The 13,874-nt window shown below is 37.1% G+C and overlaps 3 protein-coding genes across 4 annotated transcripts; 2 read left to right on the top strand and 1 right to left on the bottom strand.

Moving 5' to 3' along the window:
• Positions 1 to 619: 619 nt before the first annotated feature.
• Positions 620 to 2,078, bottom strand: LOC136243553 (uncharacterized). 2 transcript variants are annotated; one of them, XM_066035067.1, is made up of 4 exons: positions 1,858 to 2,078; positions 1,738 to 1,801; positions 981 to 1,687; positions 620 to 776 (listed from the first exon to the last, which is right to left on the bottom strand). In XM_066035067.1, the coding sequence occupies exons 1-4, from the start codon at positions 2,010 to 2,012 to the stop codon at positions 719 to 721; spliced, it is 984 nt and encodes a 327-aa protein (XP_065891139.1). In that variant the 5' UTR covers positions 2,013 to 2,078; the 3' UTR covers positions 620 to 718. The 2 variants fall into 2 exon arrangements, with proteins under 2 accessions (XP_065891139.1, XP_065891140.1); XM_066035068.1 differs by lacking the exon at positions 1,738 to 1,801 and having other exon boundaries at positions 981 to 1,607.
• On the top strand, positions 1,901 to 6,361 carry LOC136243555 (ion channel TACAN-like). The gene is made up of 11 exons (XM_066035069.1): positions 1,901 to 2,177; positions 2,236 to 2,348; positions 2,397 to 2,495; positions 2,551 to 2,610; positions 2,658 to 2,846; positions 5,558 to 5,623; positions 5,676 to 5,737; positions 5,793 to 5,885; positions 5,939 to 6,006; positions 6,056 to 6,127; positions 6,197 to 6,361. The coding sequence occupies exons 1-11, from the start codon at positions 2,124 to 2,126 to the stop codon at positions 6,284 to 6,286; spliced, it is 966 nt and encodes a 321-aa protein (XP_065891141.1). The 5' UTR covers positions 1,901 to 2,123; the 3' UTR covers positions 6,287 to 6,361.
• A 111-nt stretch (positions 6,362 to 6,472) lies between these two features.
• On the top strand, positions 6,473 to 13,804 carry LOC136243556 (BTB/POZ domain-containing adapter for CUL3-mediated RhoA degradation protein 3-like). The gene is made up of 5 exons (XM_066035070.1): positions 6,473 to 6,716; positions 12,492 to 12,612; positions 13,106 to 13,241; positions 13,292 to 13,344; positions 13,400 to 13,804. The coding sequence occupies exons 1-5, from the start codon at positions 6,473 to 6,475 to the stop codon at positions 13,755 to 13,757; spliced, it is 912 nt and encodes a 303-aa protein (XP_065891142.1). The 3' UTR covers positions 13,758 to 13,804.
• Positions 13,805 to 13,874: the final 70 nt, after the last annotated feature.

The raw sequence follows: 13,874 nt of genomic DNA, 5'->3' as shown, positions 1-13,874 counted from the left end.
ACATGTTACCACAAATAGGGCGATATAAGCCCCACAAGTGGGCATGGCAAGGGTAACAAAAAAAACAAAACAAAAACAGCATTACATATACACTCAATTAAAAAGAAAAATTAATTATATTATACAAATGCAATGTTCAAGTCTCTACACAACATTCTTGACAGTCCTTTGCCATAAATATCCTCCTAGAGGAAGAGATTGATATCGCTGCTGCTGAATCAAAGATCCTTTTACTTCTAGATTTAGTCGTAGTAAACTCATTTTGAATGAAATTCACACAGTTCGTAAAAGGTGACAATGAAATTGGTAGATAGTGGCCTAGTACACTCATCTCAATTGTATCACAATAGCTGGCAACCCCGAGTCGATCTAATTCAGCCAAGAGTAGCTGCTACATTGGAACACAAACGTGCTTCATTCTACCTGATTACTATATTAGAGTAATCTGATATCTCGTGCATTTTTGAAAACAACATTTTCTTGCTCTTGAAGTTTAAATTGATTGAAATGCCAGCATAGTACCTGGTTTACATACAAACATATTCCCTAAAGTATAATTACCAATCCCTACTAATATCTTTCAAGAGAATTAGTGACACTGGTAAGTGCTAAGCATGTATGCAAGTTAAGGAGTGTTTTCATGTTCTTTATGTCATACAAAAATACAAGCAAAGAACTACAACAAGTCGTCTTTCAATTGGTGCCCATAGTCAGCTTATTACACCACATCCATAGCCAGACACTGCACCAAATGGTTCTCATGTTCTTCTGCAGACCTACAAAGTAAACAATAAAAGATGATTTCAACATAACAATATGTACAACACAATGAATAAAATCTTTAATGTTGATGGTCACCTGTCTAAATTTCATTGATATACAACAATGCAAACACCACAAAATTTACACTTGCAACAGGGAACATAGGTATTGGAAGATTGAATGAAAAATTGTTTGACCAAACAATGTACTATACTCACCTTCCTATAAAGATTTCATTACACATGGGACATGTCCAAGTGTTGTATCCATGGTTACTGTCAGGTGTTGTCACAGAAACTAGTTCACTATCATCAAATGAGTCAGACAGATCAACCATCTGACATAGTTCATCAAATTCATCGTCTTCATCATTAACTTCAATCCATGTGCGCTTGTGACAACTCAGTACTTGGTTATGAGTACTGGTCTTAATAATCCCTCGACCATCAGTATTTGAGTGGTTATTTGAAGTTTGATGACTAATAACTGAACTGCTTGATTCATGTTTGTGTGATGATCGGTGTAAATGATCATTATTTAAGAAGGAAGGTTTCTTCTGTTGTGTGTAGTGGCCTTTGTTCTTCAGGGTTGTATTTATATCTCTTTGATGTGTTACTGTAGCCTGGATCACATGTGTACTATGAGCCCTTCTCATACCTTTCTGCACAATGTCATGGTCATGTGATGCTACTCTGTGCTGTTGCATAAATGGTGTAGCCACACTCACATGCTGCTTGCAGGGAGTTTTAAAGTCTGGAACTTTATGATCACAGGTGTCTGTTGGATCATCCAAAACAATCACTGATTCACCTGGGCACTTCCTCAAATCCAATGGAACAGGCAACCTACGAGTCAAAAGTTCAAAATTTGAAGGAGGCAAGGAGGACAAAATTGGCTTGACTTCAGTGCCGGAATCTGCTGCAAGCTACAGGTAAGTGTATCACGTGCTAGTACACCTCCATAGTGTTTGCTTACTTTTGAGGCTGGGAGAGGTGGTACCAGATTGGATGAGGGCACACAATAAGAATATAGCCGCTTTCTTTATAACACCAATAAAATTAAATTACCTAAACCAATATCACACGCATATCGTACCTCAAGGTGTCGTCACATCTCGATGTTGAAGGAGGTTTACTCTTTTCTTCAGATTTTGGCTGCTTTGTAGTAACGGGAGAAGACAACTGGTATCTTTTCTTCGTCTGTAGTGTCAGCTTTTTCCTCGCACCACCAACAACGGGAAAACTCGCCATTCGTCATCTTGACGTTCTATTTAACGCCCATCATAGTAACACGGAGAAATGATGTAGTGATAACATTGCTGATTTGGCAAAGTTGTTAGTAGTAACGTTGCACTTATCGCAATGAATGGCGTCGTTCAGAATGACGCGTGGAGGGAAGAATACAATACACTCAAGGTGCAGACGGTTATTATCATATGAATAATCTGTCACTACATTGTTAACACTCTATCAGGAGCAATACACCGAGTTAAAGAGACTCAAAGAAGAGGTTAAGAAACTAGAAAAATCCTGCTTTACCTCCTCTCAGAAACAGTTAAAGAAGTTATCGACAATTAAAAAGCAATTGTACATTGTGTTAACTGAAAGCAGTGTTTAGGTGTTGTATTATTTCAGATCTAAGGGTACTTCTGGCCAAGAAGTGACCGCTAAAGAAGTAACAGAAGTTGAGGAAAGCCTGAAAAAAATTCGTGAAACATTACCACAACCCAACAAGTGCGTAGCTATTGTTTATTGTGATGATGACCAATCTTTAAATTTCAAACCACAGTTTATTTTTGAGGTCAATTGTTGGCAGTATCAATGTCACTATTCCTAACAGTGAAGATAAGTAAGTGGTCCTCTTGTAAGGCTAATATGATGAGAATTTTTCTGCAGGTTGGTTTATAAGGAACGTTACGAGAACTTCAAGAGAAATGTGACAATTGTAATCTGCATACTGTCATTATTAGCTATCTGGATTAGAGGTTATACTCGTCTGCCAGAATTCATCTTGCAGTTTGTGTCAGCATGGTTCTACCTTGCTTTGACTGTCAGGGAGCAAATCCTGATCAGAAATGGTTCAAAGTTAGTTTTTGTTGTGGATGACAGGATATCTAAACTATATATGGTGTGTAACATTGGAAGTTGGGTTTACAGCATAAGGAGCTGGTCTATGTATTTGTTTAGTACGACTAGCATCACTCTATGTAATTTCTGTTATAACTTGCAGATCAAGTTCTTAGTTTGTTGATGCGCTCACTCATACTCTTTTACCACACTGTAAGGTGTTCCTGTTGAAAATTTCTTTTCGAAATAGTTTCAAGATCAAAATAGTTTCAAGGTCTTATTTTAATATTTTCAACCATGGACATGACCAGCATATTGTGCATGGTGTCTCTTACACTATTATTTACTGGTTTGTTTTACAAGTTTGTAGTACAGGTGATGAATGGGGAGTAAATTATCAACAAAACCCACTGTTTACAGCGTACACGGTGAGAACGACCAGTCCGTTAGCATCTAATGGTGTTTAATGATATCTGAGGTTAATAGTTTTTTTTGTTTTTTTTTTGTTTTAAATCCAAGGCTCAATATATGATCCTACAAGTGTAAGAAATTTTATGTAGAGATCATAGAATTAGAAAGCAACAAAACAAGAGAGGTCAGGTTGGACACGCTTTAGAGTGCCACTAAAACAAATTATGCAAAAATCGTTTGATTGAGGAGGGTAGTATGCCGATCTCAGTGTAATACAGTGAATCATCACTTTTCCGTTTATAGAATACATACATGACAAGTCTGGTGAAGTTCTGTATACACCAAACTGCAACTTATTAATTTCACCCAGGATTAAGTGCTTTTTACAAAACAAAGTACATGCTTACAGTATGTCTGCAAGCAGTACAGGAAATTATGGACGATTCTTGTGCACTGAAACCACATGTTCATGTGTTACTGCAAATCAACACCTACACAGTAGTGGAGGGAACCCAATTTAAAGGAGGACAAATGTGGCATGCAATTAGCAAAAAGGCATGTCTTGGGCTGAAGCAACATTGAGCCATGAAGAAATCAAGCCAGTAGCATTAACCATAGTCATGTTTGGCTGGAGGCATCAGTTAGTCAGTCAGTAGAAAATTCTGTTAAATAGAAAATGTGTAAAATTCCATAGAAACTTGTTGGAAGGAAGGGTTGGGGTCACTCTGAAGGCATTTTTGAGCTTGGTTATGCTTAACCAATGCCGCCAACTTGTTATGAAGGAAAAGTGAGGCTGGTTTTTTGGGTGATATTTTTGGTCAAACAAGCCCAAACCTCCATGATACAGTATTACCATACTGATAATACTGTTTGATGTTGACACTGTGCTACTAGGGATCATGGTTATAAGACTGTTGTACAGTAGAACCAACCACCTGTATAGAAAGGCACCTCTACAAAAGGCCAATACCTCTAGTGAAGCACTTTATATACTATCCTGACTGTATTAAGGCTAAGAAATTTTAGCACAAAGGTGACTTAGAGCACATGTGGTGTAGTCCATGCCTTATAGTGTGGTTGTTAAGTGCATGTTTTTATTTAGTGTGTGATTGTTTCTTGTACCATACTTGATAAGCACATGTGGCCAAAATGCTATCTATAAGTTTGTTGATGGTGTGAGGCAGGAAATTTCACAGTACATGGCCAATGAGGATGTCTCCTTTCACACCATGTTTATGTTCTCTAACGTGAAACTTGATCCTGCTCCACTTGAAGGATTCATGTAGATACTGGACTCCAAATGTCAGTATGCACTATAACCACATCATCCCAAGTGATCAAATTCTTAGCATGTGTGCTATTCACCAGCTAATACCATACCCGTTTCACTGCCCATACAAAAGTCTCAATAGTAGCAGTGAAATTTATCCCGTATTTCACTGACAGCAGTGAAAAAGTTGTAATTGCAATTTCATTGGCTAGAAATTTATGTTAACAATGTAGCGCCAATTAGTGTTTACGCGTGTTTAGTACATAGTGACAAATTGCGTACGCTTATCAGCCTAATGCACAGCATGCGTATATACAGCGAGTATGGTATTAACTGGGAATAGCATGGGTATAGCAGTGAAATTTTGGGATAAATACCACTCTTGTTGTATTGAAAATGGTAAATTTCACTCGGCTTCGCCTCGTGAAATTTATCCCCATTTCCAATACAACACTCGTGGTATTTATCCCAAATTTCACTGCTACCCATGCTATTACTAGTACAAATGATATGATCCTTTAGATGATTTAATTTCTTTGAAAATTATAAGTGCATGCAAACTATGTGGTGTATAGTAGAAGGAGAAAAGACACATCATGGCTTCTTGTGAAATTGATAAGGATGTTATTGTATAAAATATATATATTAGTTTTCTGCTAAAGTGTAAAGCTTTGAAGTACTTGAGGAAACACACACATAACTCGATTTTTGGAGCCAACTGTACTCTAATATGTAGACAAGAAATCACCAGTGGTAATTCTAGACTTGACCTACACATTCATGCCTGTATTCATGACCGGGGGAGGGGAAGACAAGTAGGGCACAGCATGACTATTGTTGTGTGGCTTTAATATAAAGTAGAGGCAAAAGCTGCAGGATTTTTTCATTTTGAAGGCTTGAAAATTTATGCTAATAACAATGCCAATCTATACTGCAACTTTTCCCCAAGATTTTCAGAACTTATTTTTTAGCAGGGGGGGGGGACCTTAGAATTGCCTATGGAAATCACTACTGGATTTATAATAATTTATAGTATTTTATTTCTTAGGATATCCACTTGGTGGGTCCTCCATCATTACTTCTCCATAGCAATAGCTGGAATATTTCTGATATGGTAAGATGTCTAGTAAGTAAAACAAATCATGTCACAGTATGCTTATTTGTAGGCCAGAAGGTGAATGCTATCGCAACTTTCAGATGCAGTTTCTCTACTTCACACTCACAATAAGTAAGCCACTCCCTAAATGACCACACCTTATTGTTTAGTGATCAATCCCATCTAGGTGGTATCATGTACTTGCAGTTTATATATCAGAAGGGACAACTGTACAAATTGCGTACACTAGGAAGAGCACATCAAATGGATTTTGTACAGGGTATGTACATACAATGCTAGTAAACCATGTAGTGTAATCTTCTCTTTGTTTAGATGCTGGCATGAGAAGTAGATCAATGGGAGATCTTTATTTTCTTGTCCCTTTCTTGCTTTACACTTATGTGAGTTATGTAGTTGTCCAAGTGCAAACTTTGAATTATTCAACTACAGGTTTTCCAGTTGGCAAATTCCTACAGATTGTATAATATGTATTATATGCAGGAGTGCCAGACTTTGTGGCAGGTACAGTACAATACATCATTGCGTATATCAGCACATAGTGTTTGTTTGTTTTGTTTTTTTTCCCTACAGGTTCCAATTCTTGGTGTGCTGTTTTTTATTGTTGCTTTGGGCAATACTTGGACTCTAGCCCTTGTTTTAGTCAGAAAGTACAATTCATAATTGTTAAAGATAATTTTTGTGTGTATGAGCATTTTGTGTTCTTAAAATAGATTGTGTCTATATTTAGTAACCAAATGTTACTAAATTTGGTGCGTTGCGCCTTGTACAAAATAAGTGCTTAGGTCGATTATCGGTAATGTTGCTGAGTTGCCTTACGTCTACAGTGAAGTTAAGGAACAACATTTGATGGCCGAAGGTGGACCTGTTTTACTGAAGGAGAAAGATACGCAGTTGCCTGCCTCGCCCACGCAGAAGTCCGAGTTGTCGTCTGAAGAGAAAGCCCTTGAAGCTATTAAGCACACATCCAAGTATGTGAAGCTGAACATTGGCGGGTTTTTATATTACACAACGCTGGACACCTTGACGAAGCAAGACAACATGCTTCGAGCCATGTTTAGCGGTAGGCTGGACGTAAAGACGGACGGAGACGGTACGTGGTGATATATAACAATATTTAAATGATAAATCATAGCTATGAGTTAATGTCCGTACTTCAGCAATGCAGTTGAAAATGTGTATTCTAATGTTTTCGTTATCAGCTATCACAATTTTAATTGTCTACCCCCATAGGCCAGGCAAACTTGATTAATTGTTTCGCATCCCTATTACCAGTACTTCTAATTTCATTATTGCTGTTATCCATGTGCACACGTATTTTGATGCTAAGAAGGCTGGCTATTGTTTTAAAGAGCAAATGTCACCTTGGAAACTGGTAAAACGTAAGTACTAGTTCTTAAAAGGCTTTACCCTTTTTAGTAACAGACAGCTTGATTTGGAGTACTTTCTTTAATAATGAATAATGAAAAATGACCTCCCACTCGTATGGAAATCCTAATGAAAAACAAGTAATCAAGTTTGCCTGGCCTTATTGTAATTGGCGTAGTAGAGAGTTGGTTGTCTAGCAACTGACAACAGACAATCAATTGTAGGACTTAGTAAATGTTCTGTATATACCTAGGACATATTAATAAATGACCTGTTAAATGTAGGAGTAATGTTACCTGCTTCTGGGTATTATATAGTATATAGACATGTTGCAACCTAAGACACGGTCCAATAGAAATGGCTTCAGATTTCCAGTAAAATGTGAGGGCAAAAGTATCAAACGTTCTATTGCAAAAACCTTCCCTAAGCAGAATTAGTCACCACAGCACAAGTATGTTATGTACTTTTACCTACTAACTTCATTTGAAGTACCAACAGTCTATCTTTCAGTACACGATTCCTTCACACATACATTTTTTGCTCTCGAAAATGGCATCTTACTGTGCGCACATGATTTTATAGTGCCACACCCTAGATTGCAATATGTCTATATATTCACTTGCAGTTAGGTAAGTATATACTCACCTGTGGTTTTAGGTATATGACACTAATGCGTGTCATGCCTATTTGCAGGCTAATAGCCCACAGTAGATGCATTTTCCACCTACTGGATTCATTTTATAGACATGCCTGCTGTGTAGGCTCCCTTAGCCGTCCAGAGTGTTGCAAGTGTGGCACAATACTAACAACTTTGCACTTTTGTAACTGCTTTTATGTTACAAACCACAACACGTCATAACTTCATGATACACCCTTCTACAGGGGTATATGAGAGTAAGGTACTATCCTCAGTGTATATATATATATATGAATTCTTGATTGTAGAGATCATGCACGAGAAAAAGAGAAGGGTATTTTGTCAAACAAGGAAAGTTGCCTATACCTGCAACTATGTAGTGGACATTTAATCTCTACTTCAGTCTTATAGTTAGTCAGTAGTATAACCATGATTGAAGATAAGGGATTAAATATCCCTTAGGCATAATCAAACCCTAAAATGCCTTCACAGCAACCCCCAACCCTTTCAACAAGTTTCTATCGAATTATTATTTTAAATCTGAATTTTTTCTTCTAATTGACTGATGCCTTCATGCAGCCAAGCAAGACTTAACTATAGTTAAAACTATGGGCTTGATTTCTTCACTGTGACATTGTTTTGGTCCACCGTTTGTGCACCACAGCAGTTACAATAGACGCATCACTCGTTTCTTTCTGCACTACTATGTAGGTATTGATTCACAGGTAGCACGTAATGGTTTCTAGTGCTGACTATCACAGATCTGTAGTGATTGGATTGATTGCAGAGGTATTTCTTGTATTGTTCTTTGTTTGTTGCGCTGTGTAACGGGCGGGACATTACTATGAAAACGAAGCAGTAATTAATAGTTGGGGTATGTGTTCTGATGTGAAATGTGCTTTATGATATGTCTGGAGTCTTGCTATGTGGTATGCGTGGTCAATTAATTATGAAGTACAAGAAAAATTGCCTACACCTGCAGGTGTAGCTGTTTAGTCAATCTACCAAGCTGTTGTGAAGGTCAAATGAGACTGGGTGGACAGGAAAGCCCGAACCTTCATGACCTTTACAGTACAGTACTGTATGATGTGACTGGTTTGTTCAAACTGCACCTCAAGATAAACGATTTAAAAATTATACTCGCCACAATTATATGTGTAAAGAATTTACCAATAAGATGTATCAATTTATTATTACACTGGGGGTGGTGGGCTGTTCACCAGGTAGGCTTCAAAATGGACTAGGATGACAGCTAAGGGTATAGGCAAAGTTATAAAGCTGTAGTGAGGGTTAAAACCATAGTGAGGGTTAAAACCAACAGTCTGGTAGTGTAGTTGGTTTTTTACCTATGAATAACAGCTCATATGTATTTTGTGATTTGATCATCTGTCTTTAATACTTTTTAGTGCTACATGCATAATTATGTGTTCCTCTGTGTTTGGTTTGTACATTTTTTTTATTTTTAAACACTTACTGCACACAGTTATTTGTACTCTATAGTAATGCATGCGGGACCAAGCAAGCCTGTTGTGATCAAAACGTTAGGATAATTTTTTTTTCTTTGTAAGAAAGTCCCAATTACTTTGTTAATGTCTTGGACAGATTATGGTACAATGTATTGTAATGCTCTGTCTGCTTGTTTACTACAGCTAAATAGCACAAACAGGTTCTTAGGATCATGATTGTATGTCACAATAATTAGGCTTTCAAATCTCTAAGAAGAAACTGTTAACATTTTTGGTAATGTTTACACACAATATTAGTGCAGGGACTTACACAGAAGCCACATACCTAACTTAATGTTGAATGTAGACAAAGTAATGTACCATAATAGTGTACACCTAAACTTTCAAAAACTAGGGTTTGCTGAGTCAACTTAGGTTGTGTTACCATAGGAACCTTTCACAGTGAATAAACAGTTATTGTATATTTGCTGGGCTCAGCTGGAGTAGCTTTCACTGTTTTGGCTTTGTACTGACTGGGGTATTGTGATCTTGTACATGTATTTCATTGATAGGAAATATCAAGAGCTCATAATATTTGTATGAACTCTTGGAAATATTATCCCTTCCGCTTATACCTTTTCATTTATGTTTACTCTGAGGTGCTGTATTATGTGATTTCCATTTTGAAGTGAGTGGTTACATAAGTAATAATTTCCCTTCAAAAGTTGGAACACTTGTTTCGCTATGTTATACAGGATTAATATATGTATGGTTGGGTACTTTGTAGTGTTTTTAATGTTTTCGCTTGCCATTAACTTGATTTTTGTGAACAATTTGAATATTGTATAGCAGTTATACCTAGAATTTCTGCACTTTTGTGGTTTTTAGTGTAGGGTTGTAAAGTTCCGGTTTCTGTGGGTGATTTTATTGTAAGTTTGTAATTCACTATCACCCGGGGCTATGAGTGCTATATGGTAGATAATGAAGCATGGGCAAGATGCTAAAAGGCTATATGTTAGAGAGTGTTATTTTTAGTAACAAGAGTGCTCATTTTCACACCTTATGTTCTACTAGTACTGTTGACATTGTCTATGTGTACTGTACTTCCCTTGTAATCTTGTTGCAGGGTTAAAGTGACAAGCCATATATGAATAGTTCTGTAGGTTGGTTTCCCCAGTGGAATGCACAATAAATTGGTCCACCTTATTACCTAAAAGCACCACTGTGCATGTATACAGAAATACAACCTCGACACACACCCTTGTGCTGCTTTTTCCGTACACACACGTGGTGGTGGTGGTGGTGGTGCTTTAGCTATAGTATACAGCATACTTTGGTTCTCCCATGCAAAGTACAATGTAAATGAAGCACTATTGTGTAAAACCTTTAAATAAACATATGGATGTACTATCTCCAGATCTGTAGTAGCAGGTGACAACGTGTGGATTGACTTTGCTGCTTTGTCCCAATTTCTGCCACAATTACTATGATCACCTTGGTTAGCACACCATAAAAATGCAATTTGTACGTAATGAACAACTTACAGTAGCTTTGGCTCAAATTTGCACAAAACAAGTGCAGCGAATAGTGTAGTAACTTAGTATTTGTGTGACAACACATCGGACATCACGTGGACCATAATCCTGCTAGGCATTACAGTAGCCTTTTGTAGTACACCGACCACGTGATCCATGAAGGCTCGTTAATTTAAAGAGCCATACAAGAGGCTTCCAGTCTAAATCCGAGGGACCCGAAAGAAGCCTGGCCTGAAATGTTGTAGATTGATGGTCTAGTTAACGATAATTAAAGTATTATGGAAATCTTGAAATCGTAAAGATTTCAAAATCTTGTCTCCATGAGTTTGTCGATCCCTCAGTGGAGTATCACTAGATGTAATACACTACTATGGTTGAAAAGAATTTTTTTTGTACATTGAGAGTTCATCAAGAAGCGAGGAAGGCCAAGACGAACAGCCAAAATCACCATATTTTAAACTTTCGAATAAAGCGCTTGCGGAACAATCCACATGTTTCATTTGTTAAACTCATCAAGAAGCCTAATGGCATCTTGTTTTTAACCTATGAATGATAAAGTGATAACAATAAATTTGCACAGCCACACAAGACAATTACAGTAACCCTCAGCACCTCAAGGATTAATGAGAATGGCATAATCTGCTTCCGTAAAAGTATAAATTGTGATTGGGAAAATATTTGGCAAATTAAACAATTTGTCTTTTGATGAATTGATAAATTTGATGGTTTTCATCTTGCTCACAGGGGCCCACGTTAATCTTGTACAGACTGCTTTCAAAATTTCAGATGGCGTCATGAAAGTCTAAGCGCTAGTCATATCAGCTCAAACGATAGCTTCAAGTATTACAGCTTCATCCAATACTGAGACCATGAGCAATGTAGCTACAATAGCTATCTGGTATGTGGGAGTAGGAGAACACACCTTGCACTGGGTGCCTCTGGAGAAACATAAAAGATACATCTGGCTGCAGCTGTGGGACCATGCTCAGTAGCTAGTATATCTTCTAGATCTTCATCAGAATAACCTGTGTAGGTTCATAGTGCTTCCCTTGGATTTCTCTGCATTTTCAATCTTTGCAGATTAAAATTTGACAATTTCAGTGATAATCCCCTTTCAAATTTTCTGCCTATTCAGTATACCTTTGTAGTATTTCATGTTCCTTTCAAAAGTTTATTTACAAGAAATAAATATGTCATAATAGAAACAGGAGATTATTGTCCCAGAATTTTTAGTTTTTTTCTTTTTTGCTAGTGAGATACCATACTAAATTTATCAGATACTTGTGATGATAATATGATCACTTTCTGTGTTATGACGTAACCCAGTATAACGACATGATTTGTGTATATGGTGCCATAGTGACAGTATGTGCATGACTTGTTCAGACATAGTCATCATTCTATATGATATCAACCAAGGTCATTGGTACAGAAAACTTGTAGGTTAATAAAATCTAACTAAACAGATAAGAGAACTTGGAGACAGTTCAGTGAAATAAGACCAAGGAACTGTCTATGTGCAATGTGTCCCCAGCATATAAATAAACTCCTTTAAATATATTATTCAGCTAAGTACTTCGTAAATGTTATCTGCATGGATAAATTCCCAAAGTGAAGTCTTTACTTAAATGGAACTAACTTAGAATCAAACTATATTCAAAATAAACCATGGAAAGTAACATATGCATGAGGTATTTCATTATTCTCTATATTCCAAATACTACTTGATGCCTATTGTCTCAATTCTCAATTTTTAATTAGTTATATGTCAGTCAGTGAAACACCCTGCATAGTTTGTTTTAGTGATTATAGTTTTATTAGTTGCTACCTGGGCTGGTCAGTTCATTGATGTTATTCATTCATCTAATATCCTGTCTCATTAGGTTGGGTATTGATTGATAGAGATGGGAGACATTTTGGGACCATGCTCAACTATCTCCGTGATGGGTCGGTCCCACTGCCAGAGGCAAAGAAGGAAACTCAGGAACTTCTTGCAGAGGCAAAGTGAGTAAGCTGCTTGTGTGTAAAAATTTCACAGTGATTCTGGTACACTTGGGTATTTCACAATCAGCAAGTCTTTGAGGTTGAGGCCTGTGGCTTTTTGGTCGATTTCTATGATAATAAATTTTAGGAATTATTGTATGAATAGTTATACACAGAGTTAGATGTAATATGAATTGTTATATAGTTAACTTGTGATTCCTTTATAGTGTGTGTCCATGTCTTAGCAATCCACATGTCAGCTTGCTTATTGTACGATTGCTTAATCAGGATTTCCTCTAAGGTTTTATGGTAGCCTGCTACTCCAGGCTCTTCCTGCTTTAGGTCACTGTGTGTTTTGTGCTGAAGCTCTGTAGCCTCTAACTATTCTACTACACCACGAAATTAAATTCTAATAACTAGTGTTTTGATTGAAGCAATTGCTAAACTTACTGATGCCTCCAGGCCAACTTTTACTGAATGTTCTGTTTAGCTTGTCAAACTCCTTCATCTGCAGGTACTACCTTATTGATGGTTTGAGGCAACAATTAGAGACACATCTACAAGACTTAGATGAACAGCTACCGATATGTCGAGTACCCGTAATCACTTGCATCGAAGAGGAGCAAAAAATATTATCAAAGTCTAACAAGGTAAAGGTTTTATTCTTTCCTTAACAGTTTTTATTATGTTTTCTGTTTAGCCGATGATTAAATTGTTGTATAATCGAGCAAACAACAAATACTCTTACACGAAGTATGTAAGCATAACCAAAAATTTTGTGATTTTTATGTGGCCAATTTTTTCACAGCACCTCTGACGATAACCTGCTAAAAAACATTGAACTGTTTGATAAGTTGTCAGTGAAATTTAGCGGTCGTGTGAGATTTGTCAAGGACATTTGTGGCACCGGAAGAGGAGAAATCTGTTACTGGATGTTCTATGGCAGTGGGAAGAAGGTCACAGAAGTCTGTTGTGAATCTATTGTGTATGCAACTGAGAGAAAACAGACAAAGATTGAATTTCCTGAAGCAAAAATTTTAGAGGAGACGTTGAACATTATGTTGTACGAGATGCGATGTGAAGAGGAGGAGAAAGCAAAAGCTGCAAGACTTAGAGGAATTGGTAGTAGGACACCTGAAGCAATTTTATCTGAAGATGAATTATAATATATAATGTTTATTTTGCATAACAACTAATGGGATGCCAAACGATACGAATAGCGATAACTTTTTGAATGTGGGTAACCGAAGATTGGTGAAAAATATAACCGGCTATGGTACCAA

The sequence above is a fragment of the Dysidea avara genome, chromosome 13 (genome assembly GCF_963678975.1).
Source record: "Dysidea avara chromosome 13, odDysAvar1.4, whole genome shotgun sequence".
In the NCBI taxonomy this organism is placed as follows: Eukaryota; Metazoa; Porifera; class Demospongiae; order Dictyoceratida; family Dysideidae; genus Dysidea; species Dysidea avara.
The sequence above is the reverse complement of the archived record's forward strand: the minus strand, read 5'-3'. Positions and strand labels throughout refer to the sequence as shown.